The 18,987-nt window shown below is 43.6% G+C and overlaps 1 protein-coding gene across 2 annotated transcripts in view; it reads right to left on the reverse strand.

The window, feature by feature from the left end:
* Positions 1–18,987, reverse strand: part of ANXA5 (annexin A5) — a 66,203-nt gene that overhangs the window by 29,257 nt on the left and 17,959 nt on the right. For both annotated transcript variants that reach the window (XM_069743882.1, XM_069743883.1), the window contains 3 exons: positions 11,233–11,317; positions 10,455–10,549; positions 1,666–1,779 (listed from right to left, as the gene is read on the reverse strand). In XM_069743882.1, the coding sequence (XP_069599983.1) occupies positions 1,666–1,779; positions 10,455–10,549; positions 11,233–11,317 (294 nt within the window). The remainder of the gene's footprint in view (positions 1–1,665; positions 1,780–10,454; positions 10,550–11,232; positions 11,318–18,987) is intronic.

Raw genomic sequence — 18,987 nt, forward strand, 5'->3', positions numbered from 1 at the left:
TATACAGGAGAGATGACACAGGTATATACTATATAGAGGAGGAGATGACATATAGGTACATATATATACAGGAGGAGATGACATGCAGGTATATACTATATGCAGGAGATGACACTCATATATACTATATACAGGGGAGATGACACAGGTATATACTATATACAGGAGGAGATGACACAGCAGGTATATACTATATACAGGGGAGATGACATACAGGTATATACTATATAAAGGAGATGACATACAGATATATATAGTATACAAGGGAGATGACAAACATGTATATACTGAGGTGATGAGGTGAAAATGAGAGGTGTGAGGTGAAAATGAAAAGGTGTGAGTGCAAAATGAGAGGAGTGAGGAAAAAATAGTGGAGTGATCAGAAAATGACAGATGTGAGGTTGAAATGACAAGTGTTAGGGGGGAATGAGAGGAGTGAGGGAGAAAATGAGAGATGTGAGGGGGAAAATGAAAGATGTGATTGGGAAAATGAGAGGCGTGATGGGAAAATAAGAGAAGTGAGGTGCTATAACTAACCACAGATATTTACTATGCCCAGGCAAAGCCGGGCTCTTCAGCTAGTCGTTAATGAAATCGTTATGTGTGACAGCGACCAACGATCAGGCCCCTGCTGGGAGATCGTTGGTCGCTGAAGAAAGTCCAGAACTTTATTTCGTCACTGGATCTCCCGTGGACATCGCTGGATCGGCATCTGTGACACCGATCCAGCGATGTCTTCACTGGTAACCAGGGTAAACATCGGGTAACTAAGTGCAGGGCCGCGCTAAGTAACCCGATGTTTACCCTGGTTACCATCCTAAAAGTAAAAAAAACAAACACTACATACTTGCCTAACGCTGTCTGTCCTCCAGCGCTGTGCTCTGCACTCCTCCTGTACTGGCTGTGAGCGTTGGTCAGCCGGAAAGCAGAGCGGTGACGTCACCGCTCTGCTTTCCGGCCGCTGTGCTCACAGCCAGCACAGGAGGAGTGCAGAGCACAGCGCTGGAGGACAGACAGCTGTAGGTAAGTATGTAGAGTTTTGGTTTTTTTACTTTTAGGATGGTAACCAGGGTAAACATCGGGTTACTAAGCGCGGCCCTGCGCTTAGTTACCCGATGTTTACCCTGGTTACCGGCATCGTTGGTCGCTGGAGAGCTGTCTGTGTGACAGCTTTCCAGCGACCAAACAGCGACGCTGCAGCGATCCGGATCGTTGTCGGTATCGCTGCAGCGTCGCTTAATGTGAAGGTACCTTTACAAATACAGCGATAGAAAACTAGGGAGCAGAGAAAAGACCATCTGGGCTAACAATTAAAGATTAAAAAAGGTTATGCTAATCTGATAAAGTTGTGTTCACACAGTGATAAGGCATAGTATCCCAGCTGCTGCAGGCCCACGGCTCCTAAGACCAGAAATTTCACATGAAAAGGGAGTTGAGGACATTCCATGCTGCTGGTGGGTAAATAGGTTTGTCTTTTTAAATTTGCCAACAAAACGTCAGTTTACACACTTATGCATCCAGATGGGTTTTTGTTCTCAAGAATAACATATACAGTAACATTCATTGTTTAGTGGTGCAGAAGGGAAGTGCTCCAAACTGTTATATTCATTCACCTACCACTTGAAATAGAGGGTGAAAGTTCACTCTAAGGCATAAGCTACGTACCTTGATAGCATGTCGGAGTTCATATGCATCATACAGATTGGATGGAGTCATTAGTGCAATTATCACCTTCTCAAGTTTCCCAGTAAGTTCGGATTTTAGGTCGTCAACAAGATCCTGTTGCATTATAAACACAATATTGTTAAAAATATCTACTATACAATTGTCTAAGGGTCACTTCCTTCTGTCCTGTCTGTCACGGATATTCATTGGTCGCGGCCTCTGTGTCATGGAATCCAAGTCGCTGATTGGTCTCACCAGCTGCCTGTCATGGCTGCCGCGACCAATCAGCGACGGCCACAGTCCGATTAGTCCCTCCCTACTCCCCCTTATCCGCCACCTTTCCCGCTCCTGGCTACGCTCCGGTGACCGCTCCATGCAAGCGGCAGGTTCAGCTCCATGCGCGAGAAGGACCTGCCATGACGTCACGGTCATGTGATCGAACTACAAGTGGCCCTTGGAAGGTGAGTATAGGTTTTGTTTTTTTAACCTGTGACATACGTGGATGGGCAATATACTACGTGGCTGGGCAATAAACTACATGGCCATGCATATTCTAGAATACCCGATGCATTAGAACCGGGCCACCATCTAGGATTACATAATAAAATAGATTAAACAAATGCACCTGCAGCAGTACTCTAGAAATTGTGCACAGTCACAAATCAATTTGAATAATATGGTTTTGCAACTCATGACATAAAAAAAAAAAAAAAAAAAAAAAAAAAAAAACACACATCTAGTCTTTAGAAGGTCTTATAATTGAGTGGACAACACTCTTAAGTCAGTATTTTACATCAGTATCTGTAAGCCAAAACCAGGAGTGGAACAATCAGAGGAAAAGCAAAAATCAGGAGTGGGTGAACACAGAACGTGTGAATGTGGCCTTGCGGTTCTGCAACTGAACTTCGGGAACAGCCGACTGTGGAGGGGATGCACCCCGACCAATCTGATATTAAAATCAATATAACATTAGTAGACAAACCATTTAGTAATTAGGTAAGCGCAGACTCAGATGAGCAACACTAGTCAAAATGCAGAAATAGTCCAAGAAAAAGCAAGCACTTCCTTATTACTTCCATAGAAATTAAGAGGGTGGGTGCCGTTTATCAAGTGCCCTTGATTTTTTGTTCACCAGAAAAATATGATCACTTCTACAAAAGCAAAAAGACGTGTATCACACGGAGGTCTCCCAAGACTATATCCAACCCCATTCAAGTTAGTTAATGCAAATACATCCTTGGTAATGTGTAAGCAACCATAACCTATATTGATGGAGTGCAAACTGATGGTAACCAGTATTTTTTTTTCTTCATCACTGCTGTGCCATCAAACCATCTGTTGAATTTCTTTACTTATTTTTAGCCTCCTCTTCATCGCTCTTTAGCAGACCTGGGCAAAGTGCGGCCCTTGGGCCACATCCGTCCTTCTGGCTGCGTCATTCCAGCCCGTAGAACAAGACAGCCAGGGGGCTGGAAAGCAGAGGTCCACAGGCCACACCGTGCCCACCCACTAGCTAGCTCCATCTGCGCTTACTTTTCTGGAGGAGGAGGGGCCTCCGGCCACTTCCTCCACCGATTCGCATGTGAAACAGCTGACGTGATTACATGATTTCATCGCGTCAGTGCGTACTGCGGAGAGTCAGCGCACCGGAGGCACGGAGAGCAGCAGAGCGCTGGGGAACGGGACAGAGGTTAGGATGTTATTTTTTTTCCCCATGTGTACGGGATGTTTGGGTGGGCATGGGGGGGCAATGGGGACATTATGCTGCATGTGGGGGTATCTTACAGTATATAAGGGGCTGTACTTGGGTTCAAATGATATATAGGGGGATGGCAGCATACTTAATTCCGCTCAATATTAAGTGACAATTAATATAATCGATATTAATATGGAGTAGAATTAGTTCCGGCCTAATGGTTCAGCCCTCACAACAGTCGGTCTCATGTTGCCCATTGGGAAAATTAGTTGCCAACCCCTGCTCTATAGCCATGTTTTGAGCTGTCACAGGCACCCATTATCCAGAGTCACCCCAAATGACTACTCTGTGCCTGTGTTTGTACAGGTTATGGTCATACTATAACGTGGAAAACTTTAAAGACCATTGTCAATCAGATTTTGACACAAGTGGATTAGAAGGTAATACATTTCGGACTGTCTATATAGCAGATACAATCTGCGGTAGAAGTGGGCATGTGATGAATTCTGCTACATATATCTAATATATAAAGGTGTGTGTGGTGATATATATATATATATATATATATATATCTCTCTCTATTTGGCATCTGCACCGTCGCAGCTACAGCCACAAAATTTTGCACAGTCACACACGTCTGGACCCCGAGAGCGTCATAGGCTATGTTGTGTGGCGAGATTTTAACCCTGCGCTTTCCAATTCACCAAACAATTTTGCCCCTATCTACATAATGGGGAAAAAGTGAAAGGAAAAGTGTTGGAGGCAAATTGACAGCTACCAGATGTGAACAAGGGGGACTTAAAGAGTGAGAGCGATGGCGCCAAAGAGTATATACCGTACAGATGCTAAGGTTGGGCCCCGACATGGGATACTCACCACACACAGGGATATGAGAACACACACAAAAGGCGCCACAAACTACCACGTGCTTGAACGCATATACCACCCTTAGCACACATTTCACCACACATACACCAACCTCGCCACAAAAGTCAAAACAAAAGTCGCCGCTCAAAACTCGCCACATGCAAAACTCACCTCATGGAAAACTCGCCACACGCAAAACTTGCAAAAGTTGCATGTAGCAATTTTTCCGCGTGTGCATGTGTTGCAACTTTTGTGCCTCACACAAAACTTGCACATACTCAAAAGGCACCACACAAAACTCGCCACGTGCAAAACTCGCCATGCGCAAAACTTGCTGCACACAACTTGCTACACTAACCTGTCACATACAACTCGACACAAAAAGTTGCTACACGCATGTCGCCACATGCAACTCACACACAACTTGACACATGAAACTCGCCCTAAAACACACACAAGTCTGGTATTATCCTTCAAAAATAAAAATCTGATTAATAAGCAGACAAACTACAAGAGCAACAAATGTAACATAGGAAATCCGGCAGCTGTCAGTCACATGACCTGTCTATTATGTGTATGTGTGAGCTAATATATACTGCCAGGGGGGAGGGCTTCCTGTTGACTGGGGATTTATCAGGCTGCCAATTTAGCACTATATACAGGAGGAGATGACACAGGTATATACTATATACAGGAGGAGATGACATACAGGTATATAATACACTATATAAAAGAGGAGATGACACAGGTATAGAGGAGGAGAGGACATACAGCAGGTATATACTATATACAGGGGAGATTACATACAGGTATATACTATATATAGGAGGAGATGACAGGTATATAATATATACAGGAGGAGATGACACATGGGTATATACACAATATACAGGAGGAGATGACATACAGCAGGTATATACTATTTACAAGGGAGATGGCATACAGGTATATACTATATACAAGAGAAGACATACAGGTGTATACTATATATAAGGGAGATGACAAACATGTATATACTGAGGTGAAAATGAGGGGTGTGAGGTGAAAATGAAAAAGTGTGAGTGCAAAATGAGAGGAGTGAGGAGGAGTGATCGGAAAATGACAGTTGTGAGGTCGAAATGACAAGTGTTAGGGGAAAATGAGAGGTGTAAGGGAGAAAATGAGATGCATGATGGGAAAATAAGAGACGTGAGGATAGATATATATATATTTATTAGCTGAAGAGCCCGGTGTTGCCTGGGCATAGTAAATATCTGTGGTTAGTTATAGCACCTCACGTCTCTTATTTTCCCATCATGCCTCTCATTTTCCCCATCACATCTTTCATTTTCCCCCTTACACCTCTCATTCCCCCTAACACTTGTCATTTCGACCTCACATCTGTCATTTTCCGATCACTCCACTAATTTCCCTCAGTCCTCTCATTTTGCACTCACACCTCTCATTTTCACCTCAGTATATACATGTTTGTCATCTCCCTTATATATAGTATACACCTGTATGTCATCTCCTGTATATAGTATATACCTGTGTGTCATCTCCTCCTGTATATAGTATATACCTGTATGTCATCTCCTCCTGTATATAGTATATACCTGTATGTCATCTCCCCTGTATATAGTATATATCTGTGTCATCTCCTCCTGTATATAGTATGAACCTGCATGTCATCTCCTCCTCTATATAGTATATACCTGTGTGTTATCTCCCCTGTACATAGTATATATCTGTATATCATCTCCTCCTGTATTAGACCTCGTTCACACGTTATTTGCTCAGTATTTTTACCTCAGTATTTGTAAGCTAAATTGGCAGCCTGATAAATCCCCAGCCAACAGGAAGCCCTCCCCCTAGCAGTATATATTAGCTCACACATACAGTCATGGCCAAAAGTATTCACACCCCTGCAATTCTGTCAGATACTCAGTTTCTTCCTGAAAATGATTGCAAACACAAATTATTTGGTATTATCATCTTCATTGAATTTGTCTTAAATGAAACAAAAAAAAAAAAAAAAAAAAAAAAAAAACACACAAAAAGAATTGTCCTAAAGCCAAATTGGATATAATTTCAAACCAAACATAAAAAAGGGGGTGGACAAAGGTATTGGCACCCTTTGAAAAATCATGTGATGCTTCTCTAATTTGTGTAATTAACAGCACCTGTAACTTACCTGTGGCACCTAAAAGGTGTTGGCAATAACTAAAATCACACTTGCAGCCAGTTGACATGGATTAAAGTGGACTCAACCTCTGTCCTGTGTCCTTGTGTGTACCACATTGAGCATGGAGAAAAGAAAGAAGACCAAAGAACTGTCTGAGGACTTGAGAAACCAAATTATGAGGAAGCATGAGCAACCTCAAGGCTACAGGTCCATCTCCAAAGACCTGAATGTTCCTGTGTCTACCGTGCGCAGTGTCATTAAGAAGTTTACAGCCCATGTCACTGTGGCTAACCTCCATAGATGTGGATGGAAAAGAAGAATTGACAAGAGATTTCAACGCAAGATTGTGTGGATGTTGGATAAAGAACCTCGACTAACATCCAAACAAGTTCAAGCCGCCCTGCAGTCCGAGTGTACAACAGTGTCAACCCGTACTATCCGTCGGCGTCTGAATGAAAAGGGACTGTATGGTAGGAGACCCAGGAAGACCCCACTTTTTACCCCGAGACATAAAAAAGCCAGGCTGGAGTTTGCCAAAACTTACATGAAAAAGCCTAAAACGTTTTGGAAGAATGTTCTCTGGTCAGATGAGACAAAAGTAGAGCTTTTTGGGCAAAGGCATCAACATAGAGTTTACAGGAGAAAAAAAAAAAAAAAAAAAAAAGAGGCATTCAAAGAAAAGAACACGGTCCCTACAGTCAAACATGGCAGAGGTTCCCTGATGTTTTGGGGCTGCTTTGCTGCCTCTGGCACTGGACTGCTTGACCGTGTGCATGGCATTATGAAGTCTGAAGACTACCAACAAATTTTGCAGCATAATGTAGGGCCCAGTGTGAGAAATCTGGGTCTCCCTCAGAGGTCATGGGTCTTCCAGCAGGACAATGACCCAAAACACACTTCAAAAAGCACTAGAAAATGGTTTGAGAGAAAGCACTGGAGACTTCTAAGGTGGCCAGCAATGAGTCCAGACCTGAATCCCATAGAACACCTGTGGAGAGATCTAAAAATGGCAGTTTGGAGAAGGCACCCTTCAAATATCGGGGACCTGGAGCAGTTTGCCAAAGAAGAATGGTCTAAAATTCCAGCAGAGCATTGTAAGAAACTCATTGATGGTTACCGGAAGCGGTTGGTCGCAGTTATTTTGGCTAAAGGTTGTGCAACCAAGTATTAGGCTGAGGGTGCCAATATGTCATGATCGCAATGGCAGGGGATCACAAAAGGACAAGCACAAAAAACAAAACAAACTCTAGGGTGATTGAAACTGAGCTGACCGCGATCCTGAACCTCAACACACAACTAGCTGTAGCCGGGGAACGTGCCTACGATGATTCCTAGACGTCTCGCGCCAGCCAAAGAACTAACTTTCCCTATTAGAAGAAACACAGACCTCTCTTGCCTCCAGAGAAACACCCCACAGAAATAGCAGCCCCCCACATGTAATGACGGTGAAATGAGAGGAAAGCACATACGTAGTTATGAAAACAGAGTCAGCAAAATGAGGCCCGCTAAAGCTAGATAGCAGAGGATACAAAAGTGAACTGCGCGGTCAGCGAAAAACCCTACAAAAAAACCATCCTGAAATTACTTGAACTCATGTTCCAACTCATGGAACATGAGGAGTAATATCAGCCCACTAGAGCAACCAGCAAAAAGGAAATCACATATCTGCAAGCTGGACTAAGACAAAAATTAAGCAAAACGTGGAACAGGAAAATCAAAAACTTAGCTTGTCCTGAAGAATACAGAAGCGGGAAGCAGAGGTAACAAGACACACTGATTACATTGATAGCCGGCGAGGAAATGACAAGAAAGCCAGGTTAAATAGGAAACTCCCATATCCTGATAGAACAGGTGGACACCAGAGACCGCAGAGAACACAAGTCACCCAGTACCATCTGTAACCACCAGAGGGAGCCCAAAAACAGAATCCACAACACCAATACTTTTGTATGGCCCATTTTTGGAGTTTTGTGTGAAATGATCAATGTTTTGCTTCATTCTCTTTTGTGTTTTTTCATTGAAGACAAATTAAATGAAGATAATAATACCAAAGAATTTGTGATTGCAATCATTTTCAGGAAGAAACTGAGTATTATCTGACAGAATTGCAGCGGTGTCAATACTTTTGGCCATGACTGTACACATAATAGACAGGTCATGTGACTGACAGCTGGCGTATTTCCTATATGGTACATTTGTTGCTCTTGCAGTTTGTCTGCTTATTAATCAGATTTTTATTTTTGAAGGATAATACCAGACTTGTGTGTGTTTTAGGGCGAGTTTCATGTGTCAAGTTGTGTGTGTTGAGTTGCATGTGGCGACATGCATGTGGCGATTTTTGTGAGATGAGTTGTGTGGCGACATGCGTGTAGCAACTTTTTGTGTGTCGAGTTGCATGAGACAGGTTAGTGTAGCAAGTTGTGTGCAGCAAGTTTTGTGCATGGCGAGTTTTGCACGTGGCGAGTTTTATGTGTGGTGCCTTTTGAGTATGTGCAAGTTTTGTTTGAGGCAACTTTTTCATGTGTTGCAACTTTTGTGCATGTGGCAATTTTTCCACGGGTGCAAGTTTTGCATGTGGCGAGTTTTGCGCGTGGCGAGTTTTGAGCGGTGACTTTTGTGTTTTGACTTTTATGTGGCTAGGTTGGTGTATGTGTGGTGAAATGTGTGCTGAGGGTGGTATATGTGTTCAAGCACGTGGTAGTGTGTGGCACATTTTGTGTGTGTGTTCATATCCCCGTGTGTGGTGAGTATCCCATGTCGGGGCCCCACCTTAGCAACTGTACAGTATATACTCTTTGGCACCATCGCTCTCACTGTTTAAGTCCCCCTTGTTCACATCTGGCAGCTGTCAATTTGCCTCCAACACTTTTCATTTCACTTTTTCCCCCCCATTATGTAGATAGGGGCAAAATTGTTTGGTGAATTGGAAAGCGCGGGGTTAAAATTTCACCTCACAACATAGCCTATGATGCTCTCGGGGTCCAGACGTGTGACTGCAAAATTTTGTGGCTGTAGCGGCGACGGTTCAGATGCCAATCCCGGACATACACACATTCAGCTTTATATATTAGATATATTATAGGACATCTTTTTGCACCTGCTTTAATCAGCACCCACTTTTCAGAAAAGTGTTGAGTGGCAGAAAAGGGATACTGTATAGGGTATGTGCACATATTGCAGATTTCCTGCGGATCTGCAGCGTTTTTTCTGCGCAGAAACGCTGCAGATCTGCAAGTGATTTAAAGTACAATGTAAATCAATGGCAAAACAAAAATAAAAATACTGTGCTATTGGTGCGTAAAAGTCCACACGTAAAACGCAGCGGATTAAAAGAAGGACCATGTCAATTCTTTGTGCGGATCTGTAGCGTTTCTGCACTCATTCCATAATAGAAATACACAGGGGTAAACGCAGTAAAGCCGCAAAAAAAAAAAAAAAAAGGCGTAGATTTTGACCTGCTTTTTCTGCCAAGAGATGCAGAATCCGCACAGAAAGTTCCACAGGCAAATCCGCAATGTCGTGTGCAAATAGCCTATTAGTCTTACCTTTTGGTTCAGGCCATATTTGCTCAAGTTTGTCTTTTTCACATTACACCAGAAAACTAGAGTTGGGAGAAGGGAATGAAATCCAAACACTTTCAGGGAGGAAACTTTTTGCACCTCATTGATTTTTGTCTTTAAAGAGAAACACGACTACTGGACTATGGTTCCTTCCATTAATGATCTGGGCCACAACTGTAGAGACACACGCACCACACCGCAATGCTCTGCGCTCCTACAGAATGGGAGACATTTACTGTCGGTATGCAGATAAAGTGTACAGTGTTACTCAATGTTGTGCTGCAGGTTGTGAAATATGGCCGAGTACACAGACTACGAAGGGAGAATGTTTGTACACAAGTCAGTGGGTAATTTGACAGGCACGGCCATTTGTTGTAGTCACAAGTTGTGGAATAATACTGGTATAACTCCATTGATAAACCTAGCTCAACATTTACTATGAGACATACAGTACGTGATTTTAAATACAGCGTTCATTTTCTATGCACCATAATAATCTTACCCTTCCAAATAAAGTCTTAAAAGCAACACCAATTTGTTGACGCTGATAATTGCTTCTTGAGGTGAGGATTTTCATAATTGTGTCTTCATCAGTACCTATGAGTTAATAGAAGCAAAAAACTTGTTATCGATTGGTATGCAATAAGAGAATGGGGCTGGCATGGCTGTTAAGATGAGCAGCCAACTGTCCCCCTTCAGACATTGCTCTGATCACAAGCCACACAGGGACCAGACAAGGCAGTCAAAACTCAGAATGGTGCGAATAGCGGACAACAGCGTATTACTGCAAATGGAAACGGATTCTAACTACAGAGCTACGATGGCAAAGTGTTAAACTGTATTTAAAGAAGGGGTTATCGAGAGCCAATTTATTTATTTTACTATGGGTTTAAGAACTAACAGTGAGGTAGTTGCCAACTACCTGACAGTCCAGAGCTATCACAAACCGCTCCTGCCAGTGATTCTACGGCTTACCCTGACGTCACGTTAACAGAACAGCCACTTGTCTTCTCTGCTGACAGGTAGTTAGCGCTGATGTCATGCTGACTGACAGTCACTCCCCATCAACAGGGCAGCCTGGAATAGTAAGAGCTGCTCTATTGATGGGAGCAGCAGGATCTCTGGCAGGAGCGGTCAATGACCACTGAGACAGCAGTTAGCAACTTCCTGCCTATTTTTGTGGGGTTTTTTTTTATTATTAAGGGCCCAAAAACTAATAGTTCAGGAAACCCCCCTTTAAATACAGTAGAAGCTTATACAATGCATCACAGAAAGCTTACCCAATCCCTTCATAGCTTTGCGGAGAGCCTCTGCATCACCATTGGCATTGAAACCAATGAAATCCTTTATGGTTCCTCTTGCGGACTAAAAGAGAAAGGAATAAATAAATAACCGGAATGCTAGTTTAAAAATAAACACATTACAAGTGATATGCCTTTTATGACCAGCAAGTAAATTTTTTTTTTTTTTTTTAAATAATGCTACGTGTTCTAAAAATAAAAAAAATACTGTAAGTGTACAGTCATGGACAAAAAAATTGAGAATGAGACAAATATTAATTTTTCCAAAGTCTGCTTCATTTTTTCTAATGGCAATTTGCATATACTCCTGAATGTCAGAGTGATCAGCTTAACAGCAGTTACTGTACTTGCAAAGTCAATATTTGCCCAGAAAATGAACTTTAACCCCCAAAACACATTTCAACATCATTGCAGTCCTGCCTTAAAAGGAGCAGCTAACATCGTTTTAGTGCTTGATCCATTAACACAGGTGTGGGTGTTGATGAGGACAGGGCTGGCGATCAGTCATGATTAAGTAAGAATGACATCACTGGACACTGTAAAAGGAGCTGGTGCTTGGTATCATTGTTTCTCTTCAGTAAACCATGGTTATCTCTAAAGAAACACGTGCAGCCATCATTGCACTGCACAAAAATGACCTAACAGGAAGAGTATCGCAGCTACAAAGATTGCACCTCAGTCAACAATCTATCGCATCATCAAGAACTTCAAGGAGAGAGCTTCCATTGTCAAAATGGCTCCAGGGCGCCCAAGAAAGACCAGCAAGCGCCAGGACCGTATCTTAAAACTGTTTCAGCTGCGGGATCGGACTACCAGCAGTGCCGAGCTTGCTCAGGAATGGCAGCAGGCTGGTGTGAGTGCTTCTGCACGCACTGTGAGGCGGAGACTCTTTGAGCAAGGCCTGGTTTCAAGGAGGGCAGCAAAGAAGCCACTTCTCTCCAGAAAAAACATCAGGGACCGACTGATATTCTGCAAAAGGTACAGGGAGTGGACTGCTGAGGACTGGGGCAAAGTCATTTTCTCTGATGAATCCCTTTTCGATTGTTTGGGACATCTGAAAAACAGCTTATTTGAAGAAGAGGTGAGCGATGCCACCAGTCTTGTCTCATGCCAACTGTAAAGCATCCTGAAACCATTCATGTGTGGGGTTGCTTCTCAGCCAAGGGAATCGGCTCACTCACAGTCTTGCCTAAAAACACAGCCATGAATAAAGAATGGTACCAGAATGTCCTCCTAGAGCAACTTCTCCCAACCATCCAAGAGCAGTTTGGCGCCCAACAATGCCTTTTCCAGCATGATGGAGCACCTTGCCATAAAGCAAAGGTCATAACTAAATGGCTCATGGAACAAAACAGATTTTGGGTCCATGGCCTGGAAACTCCCCAGATGTTAATCCCATTGAGAACTTGTGGTCAATCATCAAGAGACGGGTGGACAAACAAAAACCAACAAATTCTGGCAAAATGCAAGCATTGATTATGCTAGAATGGACTGCTATCAGTCAGGATTTGGTCCAGAAGTTGATTGAGAGCATGCCAGGGAGAATTGCAGAGGTCTTGAAGAAGAAGGGTCAACACTGCAAATATTGACTTGCTGCATTAACTCATTCTAAGGGTATGTGCACACGACGCGGATTTTGTCGCGGATTTTTCCGCCGCGGATTTGGAAAATCCGCAGTGCAAAATCTGCGCGGTTTTCACTGCGGATTTTCATGCGGTTTATTCTGCGGATTCCTCTGCGGGTTTTTCAACAGCACTTTACTATTGGTGCATATTGAAAACTGCTGCGGAATCCACAGAAAGAATTGACATGCTCCTTTTTTTCAGTCGCATTTCCGCGCGGATTTTTCCGCATCGCGTGCACTGCGGATTTTGTTTTCCATAGGCTAACATTGTACTGTACACCCCATGGAAAACGGCTGCGAATCCGCAGCGGTCAAATCCGCTGCGGATCCGCAGCAAAATCCGCATCGTGTGCACATAGCCTAACTGTCAATATAAGCTATTGGTACTCATAATAGGATTGCAATTATATTTCTGTATGTGATATAAACATCAGACAAACACTAATAAAAACCAGAGGGCAGCAGATCATGTGAAAATATAATTTTGGTGTCATTCTCAAAAATTTTGGCCATGACTGTACTTACTCACCTCCTGCTTCTCCAAAGTGGTGTCCAGGTCCCTCGGAGGTCGCCTTGCTTCCTCTTCTGGCAGAACAAGATGTTCTGAGACTGGCAATTAGCTGCAACGGTCACATGTCCGGAAGAGGAAGCAAGGAGCAGAGAACCTAGGCACTGGAAAAAGAGTTACACAGTTTTAAGCTATCCTGAAGAGCTGAAGGTTTGGATAGGCTACTGTGCCCAGACTGGACAGCGTCCTCACAACCCTGCAAACATTGATGATCAGCCTTTTCCAGTAAAGTATTGTTCCTAAAATATTAAAGTGCCGTAATATGATAAATTTACTTCCACACACCTGTTACAACTACCACTACTTCAGAGGTGACCAGTCTTCATTGACGGTCTGCTGCGATGATGCATTAACCATATGATTACTGAAGCCAATGACTGGACGCAGCAGTCACATGCTACCCTTATTTCTGAGGCCAGCGACTGCTTATAGCAGTCACCTATACGTGGTTGGCGCATCATTCCTACAGGACAATTAGAACAGAATCAGAGTCGAGGCACCGGAGTAGCTGGGGATTTAGCAGGTATTAGGTTATATTTATCACAATCATTGCTTTATGGCCATGAAAATATATATATATATATATATATTAATATAAAAGGAAAAAAGTACAATCATAAGAGTGAGCCTAAGTTCCCAGTCATTTTAGTCACTTTTGAGACAGAACAGGACTAATCTGAAAAGTCAGCTAATATGTAACTAAGGAGGTGCAGATACATAAATACATCAATTACTTCCGGGGCCATGAGACTGTTAGGAAAAAAAAAAAAAAAAAGTCCCCTGACGTTTCTCAGTTAACACTTGTGTTCCATTTGAATTAGAAATGCGAGAAGAGTGTGTGATCACATGTGGTTTTTTCATACAAGAGTAGCAACACGCAGTTGATAGTTTATTCATAGTTTGTTTGTTTTTGAGGGGGGAGGGGTAGAATGGTGGATCATTAAAAAAAAAAAAAAAAAATGTGCTCAATATTTTGCATTATTATAGGGAATGTCACCCCCTGGGACATTTTTAAGTTATTAATACGGGCATATAGGTGATTGAACCATTCTAATAGGCCTCATAGCTGTAGTATTGTTGTTGAGAATTCATCGTCTAACCCTTTATGTTAATTTCTTCCAGTCTTTGGGTGTGCCATGCATGGCTGAAACCCCTGCCTCCAGTCTTATCATACCACCCTCCCATCAGTGTCATTGTGGCCTGTGACGTGTACTGGTGACCCCGCACCTGAGCCCTGCAATAGCCCAATTCTACGCACCTGATCCGCCCCCCCCCCCCCCCCCCCTCTATGGGCACTGGAGAGTCACCGCTACTTCAGAATAACTCATTTATATCAAAGGATTAAAAAGAAGACCGGAAGACGACAGCAGCTATGAGGTGTACAGGTTTGGATTCTAACTTGTATGCCCACAATAGCTTAAGGCTATGTTCACACTCTGCAGATTCCACTGCGGATTTTTCCGCAGCAGAATTGCAAAATCCGCAGTGAAAACCCATCGCGGTTTTTACTGCGGATTTATCGCGGTTTTTACTGCGTTTTCTTCTGCGGATTTTCATCTGCAGTTTTCTATTGGAGCAGGTGAAAATCCGCAGAAAAGAAGTGACATGCTGCGGAATGTAATCCGCAGCGTTTCCGCGCGGATTTTTCTGCAGCATGTGCACAGCGTTTTTTGTTTCCCATAGGTTTACATTGAAATGTAAACTCATGGGAAACTGCTGCGGATCCGCAGCGGTCAAATCCGCTGCGGATCCGCAGCAAAATCCGCAGTGTGAATATAGCCTAAAACGTTTGTTTTGTTTTTTTTTGTTTTTTTTTTTGGGGGGGGGGGGGGAAATGACATTCCTTTTAATAATTAAAAGAAAAAAAGTTAAGTTGAAAGAAAACAAGAATTCGAGTTCAGTCTTCTATATCCAACATATGACAGCTACAGTCACTACATTAAGAAGCAGATGTTTGTAGTCTATGTCCCAGATTCATCAAAAGCAGCAATCTTCATACCAGCCTCGTTAAGGGAGCCTGGAGGAGGGTGGGGCACCCGATTCGTTAAGAGGCGCACGCATGTATGAAGAGGTATCACCTCGCCACAAGTCTTGCTCCAGCCATGGCATAAGATTTGTGGCTTTAGGCATGGCGCCATCCATCATGAATTTGATGATTGTGGGTTGCCACGCCCCTCCACCTCCCAGCTCCGCACACTTTGCATGGTAACATTTCAGGGCAGCCTTGCTTAGCGAAAATGTGAATTTTTAATGCTTTCTACATACACCAGAATTCGGCCTGTGTTATAGCAGATTCCCAAACGAGGAGTGTGCGATGCAATTCCTCATGCGGGTGATCAGTCACATGACCCCATGTCTGCGATTTGCATATATGTGGTCACATGCTGACAAGTCTCATCTGGCTTCTCCCCTAGTAGAGAAGTGTAGGGGGTCTAGTCAGTATGCAAGTCACATGACAATGCATATAGGGGAATCATCAGTGGGAGCATAGCACACAGTACAATTCCACAGGCCCACAGTAACTACAGAGTTTACTTTAGAGTGGACATCCCCTTTAATACGGTGATGTTGGCACATTGTGATTTCAGCACAGACAGGTTCTCCTGCTTCCGCCTCAGGGATCCGAAGTAAACATTTTACAGTTTATTGCATCACCAGTATCCTCTCTGAGGAACGGAAATAAGCAGCTGCAGGCTCATTAGAGCCGTGAAGGCAGTCATTAGGAAAATTACAGTACAAGATCACTTTCATGGGTGGGACCCAAATATGACCATTATGGAGAAGAATTAATACGTTTTAGAATCTCGGTAGCACAAAGATTTGAGAACGCTGAGCTCGGTAACAAGGATTGCAGTTCTTTCAGGGAGCACGATGAAACCACAGAAATCATCATCATTAGCGCATGCGGTTGCTAATGTCTCAGAATAAACACATCAGGAACTGTCAGCAGAGATGTCCTAATGGAGGCTACAAACTCAGCCTCCTAATATCAGTGTGTCACTAATTAGTCCTATTTCTGATCCATGTCAGACCAGTCCACATTAAAGTTTATAGGCCGATCTTTGTGTGCGATTTTATGCAGATAAAAATATACACAATACTGTGAGATAAGGCAGCATGCACCAGTGGGACCACACCGATTACTATGGGGTCCGCTCACTTCCTCTTGATGTATGATACGTCCAAAAGCGGGAAAGTGAATCTGGTGCAGGGCTCGTGTGACAATCTCACATAAGAACTGGGAGAGAGAGTGCCAACACTGCTGGAACAGCACTGACTGAGCAGAAGTGTTACTTTACTGGTGGAGGAGTCTAAGGGGTAACGTTTCTCCTTATGGAGAGTGACATACCATCTCTGGCTTGTCAAGGTAAGGAGGCTTATTCGCCGTGCAATGCTCCTCTGGGAAATGTAATATGCAAATTGCCTCTTCTGAGAAAAAGAGGACTTAAACTCTATAGCGCCACCTGTTGGAAGTAGCGATCCTACAAGTCACAATCAACCCTTTAAAGAGTCGTGCAATATGACTTGGGATAAAAGCCAAATTAGTATCTCAATTCGCAATGTACGGTAAGTACGAAGGGCAGCGCAACTGCGCACCACTGGAAAAAAAAAAAAAAAAACTCAATGCGCAGGCGCCAGGAACGCTAATGAAGCAAGAGTAGAGTACGCTTATGCCCCATATGTTTGGGTAAGCCACTGTGTGGGCACACGTTGGGGCTCGGAAGGGAGGTAGCACCATTTGACTTTTTGAATGCAAGATTGGCTGGAATCAATGGTGGAGCCAAGTCGCGTTTGGGACCCCCAGATGTGCCTAAACAGTGGAAACCCCTCAATTCTAACTCCAACACACCCCTAACCCTAATCCCAACCCCAACCACAACCCTAGCCACAAGCCTAACCCCAACACACCCCAAAACCTAATCTTAACCCTAATTCCAACCCTAAGGATATGTGCCCACGTTGCGGATTTGAAAAATCCGCAGGTAAAACACACTGCATTTTACCTGCGGTTTTTACACCTGCGGATTCCTATTGAGGAGGAGGAGTAAAACGCTGCGGAATCCGCAAAAGAATTGACATGCTGTGGAAAATACAACTCAGTGTTTCCGAGCGGTATTTTCTGCAGCATGAGCAGAGCGGATTTGGTTTTCCATAGGTTTAAATAGTACTGTACAATGCATGGAAAACTGCTGCCAATCCGCTGCGGATCCACAGCTGAATCCGCACATACCCCAATTCCAACCCTAATTCTAACCCTAACGGAAAAATAGAAATAAATATTTCATTTATTTTATTTTCCCTACTGTGGGGGTGATGGGGGGGTATTTTTTTTTTTATTTTGATCACTGTGAGGTTGGATCACAGTGATCAAAATGTACCGGCATTGAATGAATGAATCCGCCGGCCGATTCGGCAGGCGCACTGCACATGTGCCTGCCATTTTGGGGGGGAAACGGAGGGAGAGCTGGGCTAAAGGCAGCGGCAGATCGCCACTCTCAGTCGGTGGCGGGGGTGGATCAGGGTCTCCAGGCCGATGATATGATATTGCAGCATCGGTTATGGCTGGATTGTAATATTTCAGAAGTTTGACTGGTGAAATTTTACAAATTGCTCTGATTTGCTGTTTCACTTTCAACAGTCAGAGTGATCGTAGCCACGTGGGGGGCAAAGCCACCCCCCTCGGCTGAAGTACCACTCCCCCTGTTCCTGTAGGTCAGGTGAAATTGTTAACCCTTTCACCCGATCTGCAGGGACGACACGATCATTCTGTGATGCATATGCATCACAGGTCAGATTGGCACAGACTTTCATGACGCATACGCTGCGTCACAGGTCGGGAAGAGGTTAAAATTACATGAGGTTAACAAAGCCACTCATCTAAAAATGAGACAAATACACAGTAATCCGATCAACCTTGCTTCTTTAGTACAAATGATTATATTGCCATTACCTTATGGCAGCTGGCACACAAAGTCTGGCTGCCCGATTATTTTGAGTTCCACATGGGAGCCTTCAGCTTTCAGTCATAGGGGTGCACAGGTTCAGTCACAGCCTTCTACAGAGCAAGTGGTGGCTGTAACCACAGCACCAACTGACACCCGACTTAGGCTACTTTCACACTTGCGTCGTTTGCTGTCCGTCGCAATGCGTCGTTTTGGGAAAGAAAAAAAAAAACGCATCCTACAAATGTGCCCGCAGGATGCGTTTTTCCCCCATAGACTTGTATTGCCGACAGATTGCGACGTATCGCCATACGTCGCATCCGTCGTGCACTGGATGCGTCGTGTTTTGGCGGACTGTCGTCACGGAAAAAAAAAAAAAAAATGTTCAATGTCACGTTTTTTTTTTTTCATACATCGGATCTGCCATTTCTTAGAATGGGCAGCGGATGCGTTGAAAAACTGCATCCGCTGCCCACGTTGTGCCGAATTTGCACAACGTACGTCGGTATGTCGCGCCAAAGCTTTGCGACGGCCGCGTACCGATGCAAGTGTGAAAGTAGCCTAACAAAACCAAAAGGTTGGTGGGACTATTAAAAGTT

Source organism: Ranitomeya imitator, chromosome 1, assembly GCF_032444005.1.
Source record: "Ranitomeya imitator isolate aRanImi1 chromosome 1, aRanImi1.pri, whole genome shotgun sequence".
Classification (NCBI taxonomy): Eukaryota; Metazoa; Chordata; class Amphibia; order Anura; family Dendrobatidae; genus Ranitomeya; species Ranitomeya imitator.